At 38.4% G+C, this 20,760-nt stretch overlaps 3 protein-coding genes across 3 annotated transcripts; all 3 read left to right on the top strand.

Annotated features, from left to right (window-relative positions):
- Positions 1-613: 613 nt before the first annotated feature.
- On the top strand, positions 614-5,571 carry LOC145547567 (uncharacterized). The gene is made up of 2 exons (XM_081598200.1): positions 614-944; positions 4,109-5,571. The coding sequence occupies exons 1-2, from the start codon at positions 746-748 to the stop codon at positions 5,212-5,214; spliced, it is 1,305 nt and encodes a 434-aa protein (XP_081454326.1). The 5' UTR covers positions 614-745; the 3' UTR covers positions 5,215-5,571.
- A 721-nt stretch (positions 5,572-6,292) lies between these two features.
- On the top strand, positions 6,293-10,507 carry LOC145547953 (uncharacterized). The gene is made up of 2 exons (XM_081598203.1): positions 6,293-7,848; positions 9,340-10,507. The coding sequence occupies exons 1-2, from the start codon at positions 7,650-7,652 to the stop codon at positions 10,368-10,370; spliced, it is 1,230 nt and encodes a 409-aa protein (XP_081454329.1). The 5' UTR covers positions 6,293-7,649; the 3' UTR covers positions 10,371-10,507.
- An 854-nt stretch (positions 10,508-11,361) lies between these two features.
- On the top strand, positions 11,362-20,080 carry LOC145547954 (uncharacterized). Its single transcript, XM_081598205.1, has 2 exons — positions 11,362-12,180; positions 18,315-20,080. Exons 1-2 carry the CDS (start codon positions 11,982-11,984, stop codon positions 19,343-19,345), a joined length of 1,230 nt encoding a protein of 409 aa, XP_081454331.1. The 5' UTR covers positions 11,362-11,981; the 3' UTR covers positions 19,346-20,080.
- Positions 20,081-20,760: the final 680 nt, after the last annotated feature.

Genomic DNA, 20,760 nt, shown 5'->3' with positions numbered 1-20,760 from the left:
CATTCAAAATCCTATTAGCTTTACAGTTAAAACAAGTAAAGCTGAGGGAACGAGTATTGCTAAAAACTGATGAAAGTATGGCAAAAGAGGTGGGATGAAGGAAAAACAGGAAGATGGTTTTATAAAATTCAGAAGATTGTAGGAGACAAGAAATAGAAAAGAGGAAAGAGTGATAAGGTTGAGATTTGGACAGGACTAAATTATACACTTTAAAATTCAAAAGCATAATACTGGCAAATATGATCACTGTGGAAAATATTAAACAATAGAACATGTTATACTAGAATGTCATAAATAAAAAATGTGAGGAGAGAGTTTGAAAGTATAAAGGAAAAAATAATTTATTAGATATTTTAAGACAGAATTTGGGTAATAAACATATACAAATAGTTTAAAGAAAACTAAATTATTTCATAGAATTTGTTTACAGTAGGTGTATTTGTGAAAGCGTGTATGAGATGGGATATATTTGTATATGTACAGGTATATGTATTATTACTATTTATTTTATTTTTATTTTATTTATTTATTTTTTGTATAATATATGTGTATATATATTTAGATAGGTATAGATTTAAAGATAAATAGACCATTACGAAACACACTCCATACCAGTAAGTGGCGGTAATGCTACTAACCGTTTGTTGCCTAACACCAGTAAAACCAACCAGAAGAAGAAGAAACTTGCATACGCTAAGCTCGACAGCTGTTGCATTGACCCATATCTGATAATATTTCAGCAACCATGTCTTCAGTTCAGCATCTCAGAGAGTTTATCAGAGAGCGACTAACTGCTGCTGCTCAAGAAATCTTCACAGAGGTTGAAAAAACCATCATTTGCTACAAGGAAGAGCTCGATGCTCAGCGCAGAATGATGGGGATCGACTGGAAACCAGAAATTAAGCTTCACAGAGTCGGTTCGGAGCTGCAGAGACAAAGTTCTGGTAGGTCTGAATAAAGGTGCTGATGTTTTCACTGCAGACAGATTCACAGCGGCGATAGTTGCTGCAGCTCCTGCTGCTGCTAAACAGGAACTGTTTTAGCTGCTAGCTCTGATGCTACAGAGGTTAGCACAAAGGTGTTTATGAGTCATTCGCAGGGGTGAACGTAGTTTTAAATTCTTGGGGGTAAAATAAATAAATAAATAAAATATATATATAGCTTTGTGTGCTTTGGCGTTTCTGTGCTGATTAATTTTTTTGCGAAGCGATAAAAGCTGGTAGCTCTTTAATTGTTACAAAATAAAGCTGCAGCCCACTGGCTGCAATGTTGACACCTTGAGATGCCATGAGACCTAAACTCTGAACATCATGGCATGGATGCATCCCAGTTTTCCATGTCTGGCATATAACCATTCATTCTAGCTTTTAAACTGGTTATATTGATCCTGTGTCCAGACAGAGGGATAATCAGCAGCCCAGCATCATGACCTGTTTGTTCTGAAGATCCTGCAGCTTCCACTTCTCTTCCTAACATGGCGCCTCCTCACCCTGACTCTCATACTGATGGAGGAACCACAGAGCTGTTAGGTTAAAGCTCATCTTCTGAAGTTGGGATGTTTTTCCTCCAACAGGTTCCAGAGGAATCACATCAAATCAGATGCTGGACTGGATTTTATTTCACTGTCATTTGAGTGGAGTGGAACTATAAAGGTTGAAAAAGGTCATCATTAAGTCTCATCAACATTAATATTTCCACTACATAAGAGGCAAAAAAATAGTTTGATAGAGGAAAAGACTCTCAGACTCTGAGCACCAAACTATATTTTTTATATTAGACAATTTAATTTCACATAATTATCGCGGTAGAAGCCATTTGTTTTTTAAATACTAAATGAAACATATTTACCATGTCTAATGTTTGTTGTAAATGACGTATAGTCACAAAGAACGAGGTAATTAGTCCAAGTTTGTCGTTTATTCGTTCAGAAATTACAGCCGCTGTGATGCACCAAGACAAAGGTAAACAAAAGTAAAACAACCTGAACAGGTGATCAACTCTAAACCACTCGCACGTTTTTACTCTCCGTCTCTGTCTCACACCCGTTGCCATGGCAACCGCCTGCGCTACACAGGCCGACCAGAGATTACGTTAAAAACATAACATTCAGTCCGTTACGATATCAGGTTTGCAGGCTTGATATTTATTTTGCGATCATTAATAAACCTCATGAACACAGCAGTGGTTGATTAGTTCATTTTAAACTCCTGCTCTGCTCGTTATTTTGGTAATGGAACCGAAACGCACAGAATTGCGCAACACCTTGTTGAAACAATAATTACTGACATTATTATTATTGTTGGGTCATTAATTTGAACATGTTTTGTTGATTTTTTTGTTGTTGTTGTTCTTTAATAAAGTAGCAAACGTTTTAAGCCAATCAGAGGAGGACGTGCTGGTCTCAGCCTCCTGGCGGCGCTCAGTTTGTCACCTAATGCCGAGATCGACTCAAAACCTTCCGCGATCGACGTGTTGCACCCCTGCTCTAGCAAAGCACGAACAGTTCAGAAACAATATGAAATGAGAAAAATGCTATTTATTAACCGATTAAGTCGTGTTTTAGATTGTTCTTGAAAAATCTAATCAGTCACGGCTGATTAGTGGGTGAAGTCACGGCTGCACAGTGAACCCGTTGATTTTTTTTTTTTTTTTAAAGTTCGATTACAAGTGAGATTAAAAACATGTTGTCTTAATGTACAGTGAGTTCTTCATTGTATGAATGCCCTAAAATTAAGCATTTATTTGTAAATTTAAAAATCTGTATGAAACTATACAGATTTTCAAAATGTCAAAAGACATTTTGAAAATGTTCAAAATGTCTTTTGAACATTTTTGCCACAACTGTGACTTAGTGGGGAGGACACTTTACCTGATTTTCAGTTAAACTCTACAAGCTAATATTAGATGAACCACATGATGCCTCCTAGAGACCGATCACGTCTCTAGGACGTCATTCAATCATAAGCACTACGGTTATATTATGTGGATAAAGGAACCATGAATTCACCTTAATTTAGACAAAAACTTGTTTTTAATAACTTTTTCCAAGAAGAAAACTAAACAAAACGGGCATTGTGCAAATTGTACTGCTATCTGTAATACTATCTTTAACAGACTGATAACATATGGAGGCTCTGAAGAGGCTAAATAATATAAAGAGTCAAAATAAAATCTCAACATTGCCAAAAAAATTCAAGTATAAAACTTAACATTCAAAGGCAAATACAGGATCCATTACAACAAACAATCCTGAGTTACTGAATGAAAACTTTCTGATAGCATGGCGGCTAGCTGATTACTGATAGTTCTGAGTGGCTGTTTCTGACTGAGCGGAGTAATTATGCAGAGCAGGGAGGAGATCGATTATTTTTTTAGAGATTATCTGTCTCATGTTAGGACAGCGAAAGTTTTAATACGTATGTAAAATTTATTTTTTAAGTTAGATGCTGCAGCTTTAAACAGAGGTTCGGTGTGAGAGTCACTACCAGGTGGAGCAGAAGCGGCTCCAGAAATATTACTACCTGTAGCGTAGCAGCGGTTCAACAGCGAGAGCAGAACCAGCGTCTTACATCGCAGCTCGAAGACTTAAATAATTTTGCGGGTTATTTGTTTAGCTTTCTGACCGTCATGCTAATCCGGGTGAGTGTTTGTAGCTGTGCGCTGCTTTACCTGCTATCTAATCCTCCATATGTCTTTTTTACTGCAGTGAGTCTCGATGTAGCCAAACTCCGTCAAGTATGTCATTGTTTTTATGCCATATTAGATTCGTTGTGTTGGTGCATTTTGACCTGCTTCAATTTTCCGCCGCAACACGCAAACGTCCCCATTCACTCAGTGCGTTATGGTTCCACATCGCTTAGGATTTGTTACTGCGCGTTTGCACAGTGTGAAGGAAAGAGGAGACCAGCTCCAGAGGCAGGCTGCGAAATGAGAAGCAGGCGATCGGTTTGTGTGATCGGCAACAAGAGACCGTGATTGGCGATCACCGATTATGATCGGTGGCCGATCGATCGGCACACCTCTAATGCTTACATATCAGAATCTGCAGGGAAACCCAGGCTGATCCATGAGATGGTCATCAATTAAATTATATCCTCTGTTCCCACAGACCTCCAACAGCCAAGTGTCTCCAATGAGGAGGAAGATTCTGCCATCCAACAATTCTGGAGCCTGGCAAGTAGGTCCAGTCAGGACCAGAAAGAAGCAGAACATCAGTGGACTGAACAGGAACAGATGGAACCAGAACCAAAATGGATTAAAAAAGAAGAAGAGGGACCAGAACTTGCACTGCTCAAACATGAGGAAATAGAATATCCACTAACGTATGTAATAAAAGAGGAGCTTGATTCTTTGGTGCTTCAACATGAACAGCAGCCACCAGAACATTTACCAACTGGACAGAACCAGAAGGACCTCTGCAGCAGTCAGGAGGGAGAGCAGCTTGTCCAGAAGCAGTTTGTTGCTTTGACTTCTACTCTTCAGGAAGATGATAAGAGTGAAGAGACAAGAACAAAGCAGCTTTCCCTTCATAATTCTCCGGTGATTGAGGACAAAGATCAGGAAGGAAGCAGCTCCTCTCTGTCAGAGAGTCAGTCTGATACTGGCACAAAGAAAAGACCTTTCAAATGTGACATTTGTGGGAGACGTTACACACAACAGTGGAACTTGAAAAAACATTATAGAACCCATACTGGTGAGAGACCTTTTTCATGTGAAACATGTGGAAAAAGTTTCTGTGTAATGAGAGATTTAAATCGTCACAAGGGAACTCACACAGGAGAGAAACCTTTTTCATGCCAGATATGTGGAAAGAGCTTCTCTCGAATTGATAATTTAAACGAGCACAAGAGAATTCATACAGGTGAGAGACCTTTTTTGTGCCAGTCATGTGGAAAGAGTTTCTGTCAAATGAGTATTTTAAATCGTCACAAGAGAATTCATACAGGAGAGAAACCTTTTTCATGCCAGATATGTGGAAAGGGTTACTCTCGAATTGGTGATTTAAAGGTGCACAAAACAATTCATACAGGCGAGAGGCCTTTTTCGTGTGAATCATGTGGAAAAAGTTTCTCGCGAATGAGTCACTTAAATCATCACAAGAAAACTCATACAAATGAGAAGCCTTTTTCATGCCAGTTATGTGAAAAAAGCTTCTATCGAAAGGATAAGTTGAGCAATCACATGAAAACCCATAAAGGTCAGGGGCCGCTTTGAAGCCAAACCTGTAAAAATAAATTGTTCTTTGTAATTGGTTACTTAATTATTCTCCTTAGAACCCACATTCAGGAGCTGGGTTTTTCACAAGAAATATGGAGGAGAAAAGTGTTCTTTTATGTTGGTAAACTGAATTTCCACATAAAACAAATACATAAAAGTGCAAATTAGTCATTTAACTCGCACATATTTACTATAAGACATATTAAATCTTTTCTTGTATTGTTTTCACTTTGCAAAATACATTAGACCCTCCACTATTTTGGGTTGCCCATTTATGGACTTTTTTTTATTGTGGTGCATATCTATGATATTTGTTAAAGTAGATTTAGAATATTCAAAACCATTTCAACTGGTTTGGAAGTGTAAATATTGAGGCACCATGTTACTTAACTGACTGACTTTTGCAAAGTAGCCAATCAGGACGCTTTCAGAATCCTAAATGCAGAATCCTCCAGAATTCAATATGAAAATAGAAAAATGAATTATAAACTGATTATCAGCAATATTATTAGCTTTACAATGGGTAAAGACATGAAACCATTAAAAACTATAATTTGTTCTGATTCGAGCTCTGCAATAAGTTTTACATATAATCAATCAGATTATATTATCAATATAAACATTCATACGTTATTCAGAATACAAAATATGGGTTTGAGAGTTGTATTTGTTTGGGTCCCAGCACATATTGGAGGGTTGGAGTAACCTGGTAACATTTCAGCTGTTCTTCGTTAACATGACATAAATAGGTTATAATGATATTAATTCGGTCAGGACTTTACGCTGACACCAGCCACACGCATTGCAGGTAGACTGTACTAAAAAATTGATTAATGCCTGGTTTTAAAATTAGTTAACTGCAGCCATTGTTTTGTTGGGCGGCATGATCGAACCCGTTAGGATTTCTGTCGGCTAGTGTGTGGTCTCAGGTTTTGAAAATGGCCGAACAATCAGCTGACAGTTCTAAGATCGTGTAGTGTGAGCTGGGCATTACGATAAAGAAATCAGGAAGGGAGGGTCAGTGGGTCAGAGGGTCAGGACTGTTGGGAACATCATAAATCTAATTGTAATAGCTTTGGATGGATTGGGAACATAAAAGCTCAAAATTTAGGTTTAACACAGTTCCAGTATAGTTTTACGTTCCACAATCACCAATTCCACCATGGTTATTTATCACTACAGAAGTTGATCTGCAATTGGGGAAATTTCTTAAAAAGGGAAAGACTCCAGAATGGGTTATAGTTAATTATTATTTTTGAAAGATTTAAAGATAGCATAATTGTATGAAGCTAAAGATCCAAATAGTGGCAGAAAAGGAGCAGCTGTGAATATTCCACACCATAAAGTTATGATTAAAAGGAGAACAACAGATCTAGCAGTTTTTACAGTTGAATTATCTGCCATTATATTAACTTTAGAAAGGTTGATTGATGATAATATTGGGGAAGAAAGTAAATGTACAATTGCATCAGATAGTCAAGCAGCATCATTAAGTATTAAATCTGGCAAATCTTGTAGATTAGATTTAATATTTAGAATTTATCACTTATTAGTTCAGCTACATAAGAAATATTTTGTTCAAATTGTCTGGATTCCTGCTCATGTAGGTACAGAAAGAAATGAAGAAGTAGATATTTTAGCTAACCAGGCCCTAAAATCAGATATTATTAACTTAAATATTCCTTTAAGCAAAAGTGAGGGGAAATCTATTACTCAAAATAAAATCCTTAAGGTTTGGCAGGAACAATGGGATAATTATGATACTGGGAGACATTTATATAAAATTCAAAAGACTGTGGGCAGTAATGGTTGTTTGAATGGAAAGTGGAACGAAGAGGTAATCATATCTTGGCTTAGAATTGGTCATACGGGACTTAATAGTCCTCTTTTCCGAATAAGGAAACATGAAACTGGGACTTGTAACTATTGTAGTCAGATGGAAACAGTGGAACATGTCTTATTAGAATGTAATAAGTATTCAGAGAAATGTTAGCAATTAAAGTCGATGGGCACCAGCACCCCTCCCGACCCCACTGAGGGACAAGGGTGTAAGAAAATGGATGGATGGATTAAATAGAGAGAAAATAGGCTTTTCTATGATAAATCTTTTAGGAAATAAATCAAATTCTGTTAGAAATCAGGTAATTAGATTTTTATAAAAACTGGGTTGTTAAATCGTATTTAAAGTATGCAAACATGTAGGTGAGTGTATATAGATGTGAATTTAGACATTCATGCAGACCATTGAGGTGTGTATTCCCTCTGAGATCGTTGATGACCATACTCCAGTCCGGTAGGTGGCGGTAAATGCACTTTAAGAAGAAGAACCGTTTGTTGCCAACCACTAGTAAAACAAACCAGAAGAACAAGCCCGCATACGCTAAGCTAGGTAGCTGCTGCATTGTTCCATCTCTGCTAATATTTCAGCAACCATGTCTTCAGTTCAGCATCTCAGAGAGTTTATCAGAGAGCGACTAATTGCTGCTGCTCAAGAAATCTTCACAGAGGTTGAAAAAACCATCATTTGCTACGAGGAAGAGCTCGATGCTCAGCGCAGAATGATGGGGATCGACTGGAAACCACAAATTAAGCTACACAGAGTCGGTTCGGAGCTGCAGAGACAAAGTTCTGGTAGGTCTGGATAAAGGTGCTGATGTTTTCACAGCACAGAGATCCGTCAGCGGCGATAGTTGCTGCAGCTCCAGTTGCTGCTGAACAGGAACTGATTTAACTGTTGGCTCTGATGCTACAGAGGCTAGCACAAACGTGTTTATGGGTCATTCGTAAATATCTCCAGTTATTAGTGCTGGAAATTTGGAATACAACGTGTGAATTCTTCATTTATAATCTCGTATGAGATTTTGTAAATCAGAGCAGTGGAGAGTATTATGAAGGAGACGCAGGATGAGCTGTTATTTTATCATGTTATTTATTATCTGACAGAGGGCCTGTCAGATAATAAATTTTGCTGAGCAATTAATTGTCTCAAAAGTTATTGCAATAAACGATAATATTGTTTGAAGACCTTTTTAAACTGATTTAATGGAAATGACATAATAATGCAAGCGATATCTTGCCAAAAATAGATACACCTTATTTTAAAAATAACATTTAACACTGGAACTGGTAAACAAAAATGCCAAACAAAAAATAAAATTAACTCTGTCTACGTTAACAAAAAACGCGCTTGAATAAAAAAGCAACATAACCAAATTGGAAATAACTCATTAAACCAAATGAGTAGAGATTAGGAAGTATGTATACCATATTGCCCTGCAATAATCACTTGGTTTAGATGGAGAACATGGGCATATCGACCACCTGATGCAATAGTTCACTCCTCCCTTAAGCCCAGTTCACTACACGTTTTTTTTTTTTGCCTCGATTTTCCCCTTACCACAATCTTAGGATGTGTTCATTTTAAATCAGAAAAAGAACAATTAAAATCTTTTGACTCGTTTTTATTCTCTCTTCTGCCCGGATTCCTTGATGTTGTCATCGTATCTTCTGAGCCACAAAGAAAAACGCTTTCCAAGTCCAAGTCCAGGCACAGAAGGCCTGTCACAATAACAAATTTAGCTGAGCGATTAATTGTCTCAAAGGTTATTGCCATCCATCCATCCATCCATCCATCCATCCATCCATTTTCTTCCGCTTCATCCGGGGTCGGGTTGCGGGGGCAGCAGCTTCAGAAGGAAGGCCCAGACTTCCCTCTCCCCGGCCACTTCTTCCAGCTCCTCCAGGAACCCCAAGCCGAGAGACATAGTTCCTCCAGCATGTCCTGGATCTTCCCCGAGACCTCCTCCCGGTGGGACGTGCCCGGAACACCTCACCAGGGAGGCGTCTAGGAGGCATCCTGACCAGATGCCCGAACCACCTCAACTGGCTCCTCTCAACGTGGAGGAGCAGCGGCTCTACTTTGAGTCCCTCCCAGATGACCGAGCTTCTCACCCTATCTTTAAGGAATCTTTAAGGGAGTTTATCTTTCAGTTAAACTCTTCAAGCTAATTTTTGATGAACCGCATGATGCCTACAGACCACAATCTGCAGGGAAAACTGGGCTGATCTATGAGATAGTCATCAATTAAATTATATTAATGATGTCATTATTTGTTCCCACAGAACTCCACCAACCAAGTGTCTCCAATGAGGAGGAAGATTCTGTCATCCATCAAGTCTGTAGCCTGGCAAGTAGGTCCAGTCAGGACCAGAAAGAAGCAGAACATCAGTGGACTGAAGAGGAACAGATGGAACCAGAACCTAAATGGATTAAAAAAGAAGAGGAGGAACCAGAACCTACACATTTCAAACATGAAGAAATAGAATATCCACTGCTGCACGTGAGAAAAGATGAACTAGATTCTTTGGTGCTTCAACGTGAACAGCAGCCACCAGAATATTTACCAACTGGACAGGACCAGAAGGACCTCTGCAGCAGTCAGGAGGGAGAGCAGCTTGTCCAGAAGCAGTTTGTTGCTATGATTGAGACTTCTACTCTTCAGGAAGATGATATGAGTGAAGAAGAGACAAGAACAGAGCAGCTTTCCCTTCAGATCTCTCCAGTGATTCAGAGCAAAGATCAGGAAGGAAGCAGCTGCTCTTTGTCAGAGAGTCAGTCTGATACTGGCACAAAGAAAAGACCTTTCAAATGTGACATTTGTGGGAGATGTTACACACATCAGTGTAACTTGAAAAACCATCACAGAACTCACACTGGTGTGAAACCTTTTTCATGTGAAACATGTGGAAAGAGTTTCTCTTTAATTAATGTTTTAAATCGCCACAAAAAAATTCATACAGGTGAGAAACCTTTTTCATGCCAGATATGTGTAAAGAGTTTCTCTCAAATTAGGTATTTAAATCGTCACAAGACAATTCATACAGGTGAAAAGCCTTTTTCATGCCAGTTATGTGGAAAGAGTTTCTCTCGAAATATTGATTTAAAGAGGCACAAGAGAATTCATACAGGTGAGAGGCCCTTTTCATGCCAGATATGTGGAAAGAGTTTCTCTCAAATTAGGTATTTAAATCGTCACAAGACAATCCATACAGGTGTGAAGCCTTTTTCATGCCAGTCTTGTGAGAAAAACTTCTGTCGAAGGGATCATTTGATCATTCACATGAAAACCCATACTGGTCAGGGGCCACTTTGAAGCCAAAAACGTGAAAATATCCATCCATCCATCCATCCATCCATCCATCCATTTTTTTTACTTAATGATTTGTGTATTTAATTTTTTTAAATATCACTGAAATAATTTTGTCCAGAAATAAAGACTTATGAATAATATGAAGTTGTATTTCAGCTAAAGCACATCTGGTTAAATTAGAAAAATTATTCAATATCAGGCATTAAGATTAGGTACCGGAGCATTTAAAACCACAACAGCAGCAATATAAGGGGAAATGGGAGAAATGCTGTTAGATTTAAGGAGAAGAAAATTAGAAATAAGTTCCTGGTTAAATTTACAAGGCAATAACTTTGATCATCCAACTTGGGAAATTTTAAATCCATGTTGGGGAAAAAGAAAAGAAAGAAATGAGTTTTGGATGGATAACTGAAAACAAAATTATTTCAAATGAATAGATTAGAAATTAGTCAAACACCAATATCAATTATACAACCACCATGGATTCTACCAGAGCAATAGTAGATATGTCAATAATGGAAAAGAAACGAGATAAATGTTACACTATAGATAATTATTGAGTACAATTATGTTTAAACAATTATCAATATATTCAAATCTATACAGATGCATCTAAACTACCTGGAAAAATAGGAATGGCTTTTGTAGAACCAGAATTCAGTATAAAAATAGAGAAACATACAGACGGATTATCAGGAGAAATGTTGGCAATATTAGCTTTACAGTGGATGGAAGACAAAGAACCATTAAAACAATAATTTTTTCAGATTCAAGCTCTGCATTAAGTTTAAAATATAATCATTCAGACAGTACGACGGACATTTTATTTGAAATATTTCATGCATTATTCAGAATACAAAATATGGGTTTGACGGTTACATTTGTGTGGATTCCAGCACATGTTGGAGTAGAAGAAAATGAGAGGGCAGATAAAATGGCAATTCAAAATCCTACTAGTTTTACCACAAGTAAATATGAGGGAAATTGTATAGTTAAACAATAACTGATGAAGGAATGGCAGAAAGGTGGGATGAAGAAAAAACATTGTAGGAGAAAGAAGAAATGGAAAGGAGGAAAGAATGACAAAGTTGAGATTTGAACACATTTTTTAAAATTCGAAAGCTCAATACTGGCAAATGTGATCTCTGTAAAATATAAAGCAATAGAGCATGTTATACCAGAATGTCATAAATATGAAAAAGAAAGAAGAAATATAAGGAGAGAGTTTGAAAGTGTTAAGGAAAAGGTTAATTTATTAGATATTTTGACGAATAATTTGGGTGGTAAACATATACAAATAGTTATTAATTAAAAAAAAACAACTAAATTATTTCATAGAATTTGATGATATAGATAGATAGACAGACAGACAGACAGACAGACATCACGAGCCACACTCCATGCCAACAGGTGGCCGTAATGCTACTAAAAGTAGATAACCAAGGAGTATTTCCTTCCTTATTGCGTGTCCACACTCCAGTTCAGTAGGGGGCGGTATCGCGCCAATTTCGTTGTTTTGCCCACAGTATAAAAAAAAACATAAAAGAAGAAGCCCGCAAGGTCTAAGCTAGATGGCTGCTGCATTGCCCCATCTCAGCTAATATTTCAGCAACCATGTCTTCAGTTCAGCATCTCAGAGAGTTTATCAGAGAGCGACTAGCTGCTGCTGCTCAAGAAATCTTCACAGAGGTTGAAAAAACCATCATTTGCTACGAGGAAGAGCTCGATGCTCAGCGCAGAATGATGGGGATCGACTGGAAACCAGAAATTAAGCTACACAGAGTCGGTTCGGAGCTGCAGAGACAAAGTTCTGGTAGGTCTGGATAAATGTGCTGATGTTTTCACAGCAGACAGAGAGTTGGCGATAGTTGCTGCAGCTCCAGCTGCTGCTAAACGGGGCTGAACAGGAACTGATTTAGCTGCTAGCTCGAATGCTACAGAGCAGGGGTGCCCAAAGTCGGTCCTCGAGGGCCAGCGTTACGTAAATCCGCGTTTCCCCATCAGATACGGTTCCCCCCCATAGGCATAATATAAGAATAGACGCCTCATGGACCGCTCTCGACTATTGTCGCTGACGAGATTTAGGGCGGCCATCTTGGAGCGGTAGACCACTCCACTCAGCGTTATGTTTTTAGCAGCACAATGACGTATCAGCGCATTTAATTGATCATAACACGCTTTTTTGTTTCTGGAAACCATATTCAAAAATCTATCAAAGCTACATTTATAAACAATTGTACTTTTTAAGTATGTTTTTAATACATAGTTCAGCATATTTAAATATGCTTAGTAGCTATAACAATAGTGTAGGAATGGAATATTCTGATATTGATGTATGATGAGCATATTACAAAGCACACAGCCGTTCATAATTTATTTAATAAATTATTCAGTACTATCAATACATATTTATATAACTATACAAACAAATGATTAATACTGAATAATATATATTGGATTCATGTTTATATGTATGTATATATATATTAGGGGTGTAGTGATACAATAATTTCACGATACGATATGACATACAAAATTCTGGTCACGATACGATATGTATTACAACATTTGTTAAGCGATACAATTCGATACGATTCAGTGCATTTTTACGATTTTCTGAAATATTTTAGGACAGAGTGATTTTAGTGACATTTTGTGTTCCATAGACTTGAATTTAGTTAACTGAAAACTGATTAAAAGCACTAACTACACAATACCTGTTTAGAAACTCTGATTGGACAGTCTAACAGTCTGCAGCTGGACAAAATGAATCAAAGATGCAGTGAGAGAATTAGTTTCTGTCATTTAATTCATGTGGATTTGACATAAAACTCAAAAGTTTAAACGGTAATCCAGGAGCAGAGTGGGGAGATTATCAGGCTCTGTAGACTCTCAATATGCAAATGATTGCATTTATGTTTTTTCTTTTGGACACTGTGGCTGCATTTTGGATAGGGGCGGATCTAGCGGGGTGGCAGGGGTGACAGTTGCCACCCCAAACGAGAGCCTTGCCACCCCAGCTGGCGACAATGAATTCAATAAATAGTTATTACATTAGTCACTACACCTAGGGCTGTAGTGATATAATAATCTCACGATATGATACACAATATTCTGCTCACGATACGATATATATTGCGGTACTCCGCAACCGATGCAATTCAATACACTTGCGATTTTCTGAAAGATTTTAGAGGGACAGAGTGATTTTGGTGAAAACTGACTGAAAACTGATTAAAAGCACCAACTACACCTTACATGACTCTGGTTGGTCATGGACACGGACAAAGTCGACAGCTGGACAAAATGAATCAAAGAAGTGGTGAGAAAACATGTTTCTTTTAATCGAAACAGTACAAACTGTAGCTTACATGCATTTGTAAAGTAAATAAAGTGCACCAAGTACCCTGCTCTGAATAGTTGGATACCTTTTTAACCTTGACACTTAACTTCTGATGGAATCACTAAGCCTGATGACCTAATCATTCTCACGGCGAAGCAAGCAGTGAGTGAACAAGGTGACAGTTGAATGTTGCTTATTCATCCGCAATGAATATCCGCATGCGGATGAATATAGATTTTTTTTCTAGGAAAGAAAATATTGATATGTCAAAAAATCGATATTATTACACAGCCCTACTCACATCAATAGTCCATCGATCCGAACAACAATATCCCTCAATGCTGAGGCATCTTCTGCTGTTTTAGTTGAGCAAAGTAGGAGGGACAACCGCTACAAGATGGCCGCCGTATTTCCTGCGCCGGAGCAGCCAATGAGGGGTCTACTCTTATATTATGTCTATGATTCCCCCTGTGTTTTCTTGCCACTCCGCCCTGCCCACGCGGCACAATACGCGCGTGCTCGTTATGAGCACTGAGAAAGCACAAGCGTAACAAGCGCACGCTTGTTCAGCGCGCTTGTCTGGGGAACTACAGACACCGTGAAAGCTCAAACAACATGTTTCAGCAAAGTTGTCACACTTTCTTCACGTTTTTGCGTGAAATTAATAGTAATAATACTAATAACAAAAATTCTAATAATAATAATAATAATAAATACTTGTATATGTATATTTCATACAGTTCTATATGAAATAAAAACAGGGCAATGCAGTTTAATGCTCAATATTTCCCATCAGATACCGTTACCCCTGTTTTACAGTGGGGGAACCCTATCTAATAGCCATATTTCACCCATCAGATATCGTTCCCCCTATGTTAAAATCACCCATCAGATACCATTTCCCCTATGTTAATGGGGGGGAACGGTATCTGAACAATAACATGCAGAGAAGGTTGTTTCTACCACCAGGAAGTGAACTAAAACATTCAGGATGCTGGCCCTCAATGACCGACTTTGGACACGCACCCCTGCTACAGAGGCTAGCACAAACGTGTTACCACAAACAGAAAACCTGTTTGAGTCAGGCTCCCTGACTAAATATATTACTCCAGTTGTTATTATTAGTGCTGGAAATTTGGAATACAACTTGTAAATTTCTCATTTATAATCTCATTCGTGATTTTGTATATCAGAGCAGCGGAGAATATTATGAAGGAGACGAGACGCAGGATGAGCTGTGTTATTTTTTCATAGGGACATGGAACAAACGGATGAAACAGATGAGGCCAATATTGTTTCTTATATTAAGTGAGTGTAATGGGTACCAGGGTTCCGGACACGTCAGCAGCAGATGAAGTTGAAAAATTGCATGTAAACGTGCACACGGGAGACGCAGTCTGTTTTACTCCAATTTCTCCCAGTTTATGAGAAACCAGAGTAACAGGCAGATCAGAGTCTCCATGTGTCACCTAGTGGTGAAACATCATTACCACACCCATTGTCATTAACCCCATAAACATTTAAGAAATTCATGCTCTTATCACTTTTGTGGACACACCAGTGGGCATCACATGAGCCACAGAGCCACTTGCAGGTCTGGAGCTGCAGGTTGCACAGCCCTGATATAGCAGAGCAAAGCTGTGATCCTATCTCTCTCCAGCTGAAGCTAAAATGCTACATCTTCATTTTAATTTATTGTTGAAGGTAAAAAAAATTTGTCTAAAGCAGTGGTCCCCAATCCCCGGGTTCGTGGACCGGTACCGGTCCGTGGACCAATTGGTACCGGGCCGCGCAAGAAATAATTAAATATTTCCGTTTGATGTATTATTTGAGTCTGGAATATCTTTTATTTTGAAAATCCTTTAACCGGATTCTCTCGGTTACTTGCGTGCCAACATTGAGCCCAAAAGCAGCAAAATGAGTAAATTAACAGATCTTTGGAAAAGTTTCTTTGCGAAGGGGAAAAGGCCCAGAGAAGAGACAGGCGAATGGATTTATCCCGGACCGGTAGGTGACTCCCACATTACAAGCCCGCTCTGCGTAACTTGCGGCAACCGGCTGCTAATGAGGCAATGAAACTTAAAGCTGCTTCACCACGTAGAGACCAAGCACGCTGTGTTCAAGCAACACTTCGGGTGTTATTGTCTCTCATCACTCCCAGATGGGACCGTCTCGTTGCAGAGAAATAAGCTCAGGGCTACCGTTAGTCATTATCAGGAGTTAAAATTTTCACGAAAGTAAAATGTTCGTTTTTGTGACGCATCTGTATCTTATTTTGAAGGGATATGTAAATGTTACGACGTTACATAGCGACCAGAGTCAGAGCGTTTGGGCAGTGGACGAGAGGAGAGTAGTAGAGATTGTGAGTCTTAAGTCTGGTTTAGACGGCAAGATTTAAGGATTGTCGACCGATTCTCCAAATCTCTGTGACCACAGAGCTGATAAAAGCACAACAGGTTGGATCGGTTCTTGTCTCCAGCCACACGACAGGAGCAACATGAACCGATTCCAGTCACAAACATCCCGATTCCAGAAGAAAATCCACAAAACTCCCAACATAGCATACGGGGATTTAGAATAACCAAACACGGATGATGATGTAGAAGCAGTAGTGATAGTTTGTGGAGTCATTTTAAGAGATAAAAGACGTAACAAATAGAACAGGCGGTGGATGAAAGACGACGGGAGCAGCTGCTCTATTTGCTGCACTATGATTTGGAGGCGAGTTATGTTTTTTCATAGTTAACTTTTTTAATTGAATAAACACATATGATAATGACCTTTACATATAATAAACATTTCCACATATCATCTCCGATGTCCATCGGACTCTTAGTTGCGCGACATGTCAGCTGTTTGGGATTCTTGCGTTACGGTGTTTTTTGATTGGCTCCCTGTCACATTCAGCAGGCAGTATTCTCGTTCCCAGACAGGAAAAACCCCATAGGCTGCGATAAAAACAGACCTGCCAAGACAGCCTAAATTGGGTATATTCAGGATTTAGTGGGAACACCAACATGCAGAAGCCTCATCTGACTCTTCATCCCCCCCTGGCCGCAGCAAAATTTCCAAATCTTGACCGGTCCGCGATAATAAAAAGGTTGGGGACCACTGATCTAAAGCACCAGTTAGTTATGGTAAATAATAATAATAATTTAGTGTTATCCCTTCAGTTCAGGGGCCCAGACCAATTCTACAGGGACACTGGAAAACTGCCATAGAAAGCTGCAAATGGTTTTATGCAAATCTACATTTCTCAAATGTGTTTATTGAAATATCTCTCTGTCGCTGCAGATTTGCTCTGTGGGACATGTTCAAGTTAAATGGATCAGGTGTCTCCAACTTTGATGATAGGAAATCTTCGTGTTATTTCTCCCAAACATCCAGTTTTCATAGTGTCTGATGGTTGCTATGGAGACCTGATGACTCCAGGATGTTCCTCTTAGCTGCAGTTCTCTTAGAGACATCTAGATGTGTTGACCTGCTCCACCATGTGTTGACCTGTGGTGTTGAGAAAAACTCATCTAGCATCATCTCTCACACATTCAGTTATTTAACTAAATGTACAATCTGAGCAATAATGAATTGATTTCAATTGTAGGCGAGCCTTTTTAATCCACTTCCTTTTGAACATCAACACATCTGCCTTAGAAAAATGCTCTGTCTTTCTTTTGTTTGAGAATTGGCTTAAAGAAACAAGCCTCTGTGTCTCATCACATTTATAATCCAGAGAACCATGGTTTACTGATTGTAAGTGAGTTTGCTCTAAAGTTAACGGACTGCTAGGCACTGTTCAGGTTTGTCACTGCTCTCAACCTGGAGTGTCGGCCAGAACACCACTCAGGCCAGGATTCAGCTCAGGACCAGAGACGAGGATGAGGTGCAGCAGATGTTAATGAAGACACGAGGCAGGATCCCTTTAACTGTTCTGTATTACAAATTGTATCACAGATATTGATCCAACAAACATGGATGGGCATAAATGTGTGTTTACATGAAGGTGTGTGTGTGGTTTCCCATCAATGACGCACACTTATAAGGAGAACACACATAATTTGGAACTCTTTCCCATGTGTTCGCACAGCGGTTCGGTAACCCAACTTCCCCACCAGATATCAGCCACGTTGGTTGCGGCAAGGCGATGACGTCATCACTGCCCTCACTATGGTATCCCATAGTAACGCTGAACAGAAAACACATAATACAAAGAGTAATACTCAACACCAACTTAAACTATTTAAGGGTCTTTTGAACACTGATTAAAGGCCTACACAGTCTGATTAACTTTAAAATGTGATGTCACAAGGGAGATTAAGAACAAAACTTATTGTCTTAATGTAGGTTGAGTTCTTCACTCTATGAATACATTGTAAATAAAAATTTGTATGAAACTGTACTTCTGGATTAAAATCTTTTTAACATTTTTGCCACAGCTCCAAATTAGTGTGGAGGACACTTTACCTACTTTTCAGTTCAACTCTAAAAGCTAATTTTAGATGAATCGCATGATGCCTACAGACAAGAATCTCCATGGAAAACTAGGCTGATCCATGAGATAGTCATCAATTAAATTATATTAATGATGTAATTCTTTGTTCCCACAGACCTCCAACAGCCAAGTGACTCCTATGAGGAAGAAGCTTCTGACATCTTACAAGTCTGCAGCCTGGCAAGTAGGTCTAGTCTGGACCAGAAAGAAGCAGAACATCAGTGGACTGAAGAGGAACAGATGGAACCAGAACCTAAATGGATTAAAAAAGAAGAGGAGGAACCAGAACTTGCACTGCTCAAACATGAGGAAATAGAATATCCACTAACATATGTAAGAAAAGAGGAACTAGATTCTTTGGTGCTTCAACATGAACAGCAGCCACCAGAACATTTACCAACTGGACAGGACCAGAAGGACCTCTGCAGCAGTCAGGAGGGAGAGCAGCTTGTCCAGAAGCGGTTTGTTGCTTTGATAGAGACTTCTACTCTTCAGGAAGATGATATGGATGAAGAAGAGACGAGAACAGAGCAGCTTTCCCTTCATATCTCTCCAGTGGTTGAGAGAAAAAATCAGGAAGGAAGCAGCTGCTCTGTGTCAGAGAGTCAGTCTGATACTGGCACAAAGAAAAGATCTTTCAAATGTAACATTTGTGGGAGATGTTACGCACATCAGTGTAACTTGAAAATCCATCACAGAACCCACACTGGTGAGAGACCTTTTTCATGTGAAACATGTGGAAAATGTTTCTTTCAAAGTAGTAATTTAAATCGTCACAAAAGAATTCATACAGGAGAGAAACCTTTTTTATGCCAGATATGTGGAAAGAAATTTTCTCGAATTGCTCATTTAAAGGACCACAAGAGAATTCATACAGGAGAGAAACCTTTTTCATGCCAGCTATGTAGAAAGACATTTTCTCAAATTGGTAATTTAAAGGACCACAAGAGAATTCATACAGGGGAGAGGCCTTTTTCTTGCCAGTCATGCGGAAAAAGTTTCTCACGAATTAGTAATTTAAATCGTCACAAGAGAAGTCATACAGGTGAAGAACGTTTTTCATGCCAGTTTTGTGAAAAAAGCTTCTATCAAAAGGATAATTTAATAATTCACATGAAAACCCATAGAGGTCAGGGACCGCTTTGAAGTCAAATCTGTGAAAAAAATGTTTCTTTAAAATTGGTCACTTACTTATTCTCATTAGAACACACTTTCAGGAGCTGAGTTTTTCACATGAAATATGGAGAAAAAAAAGTGTTCTTTTATGCTGGTAAACTGAATTTCCACATGAAACGGTAATATTGTAATAAATATTAAACCTTATGCTACAACATGTGGCGATATTAGATATACTTCTAGATTTTTTTAACAATTGGAATAATTGTTTATCTGCTATGGCTGCACAGTGGCGCAGTTGGTAGAGCTGTTGCCTTGCAGCAAGAAGGTTCTGGGTTCGATTCCCGGCCCCGGTCTTTCTGCATGGAGTTTGCATGTTCTCCCTGTGCATGGTGGGTTTTCTCCGGGTACTCCGGTTTCCTCCCACAGTCCAAAAACATGACTGTCAGGTTAATTGGCCTCTCCAAATTGCCCCTAGGTGTGAGTGTGTGTGTGCAAGGTTTTGTGTCTCTGTGTTGCCCTGCGACACAGAGACACACAGGTCGCCAGGGTGTACCCTGCCTCTCGCCTGAAACGTTGGCTGGAGAGGCACCAGCACCCCTCCTGACCCCACTGAGGGAAAAAGGGTGCAAGAAAATGGATGGATGGATGGATGGATGTTTATCTGCTTTGTGATATGTAAATTTTTACTTGAAATGTGTATTTAATTTTTTCTAAATAGTATGGACTACCTTTGGTTTTAAAATAAAAACTTGTGAATCATTATTGTTTTTATTAGTATACAAGAATAACAACGACAAAACTCACAACATGTAAAAAGAAAACTTTAGACAAATATTAAAAATTACAACTCGGTCAAAGACTCCTTTGGAATCAAACGGTTATTTCTGTTAACTAAATTAAAAGAAATAATGAAAAGAAAAAGAAAAGTAATTAAATGATAGAATAAAAAAAATGTTATGGGGCTACAAACTAAAAATCTTCCATTAATTAAATTTTACTGCGTTTATAATCCCCATCTTTAGACAACGTTTTTAAAAAAATTCATTTTTGAGAGCATTTTGCATATCACTATTTATGGATATAATATTTTGTAACAATAATCAGGACATTGACTAAAAATTTCAGATTTTTTTTTTAATGGATAAGCTGAATTGAATATTTAATAAAGAAACAAAATCCAAATTTATTGTTTTAGAAGACAGAAAGTTACGAAGTTGATCCCATACGTTTGATACTTCTTTACATCCATAAAACAAATGTTTAGTTGTTTCCAATTGAGTTGTACAAAAACCACAATTCTCTGCATTAAAATTAAATCTCTCAAGAATTGATTGGAACGATATATGTTATTTATAATTTTAAAATGTATTTCTTTGTTTGGTAGGAATTGGAAATTTCAAATAATTTGTCCTTATTTTGACTCTCATAGATTTGTTAAAATT

Source organism: Poecilia reticulata, chromosome 17 (assembly GCF_904066995.2).
Source record: "Poecilia reticulata chromosome 17, P_reticulata-male-v2, whole genome shotgun sequence".
In the NCBI taxonomy this organism is placed as follows: domain Eukaryota; kingdom Metazoa; phylum Chordata; class Actinopteri; order Cyprinodontiformes; family Poeciliidae; genus Poecilia; species Poecilia reticulata.
This window is presented reverse-complemented; position numbering and strand designations above follow the sequence as displayed.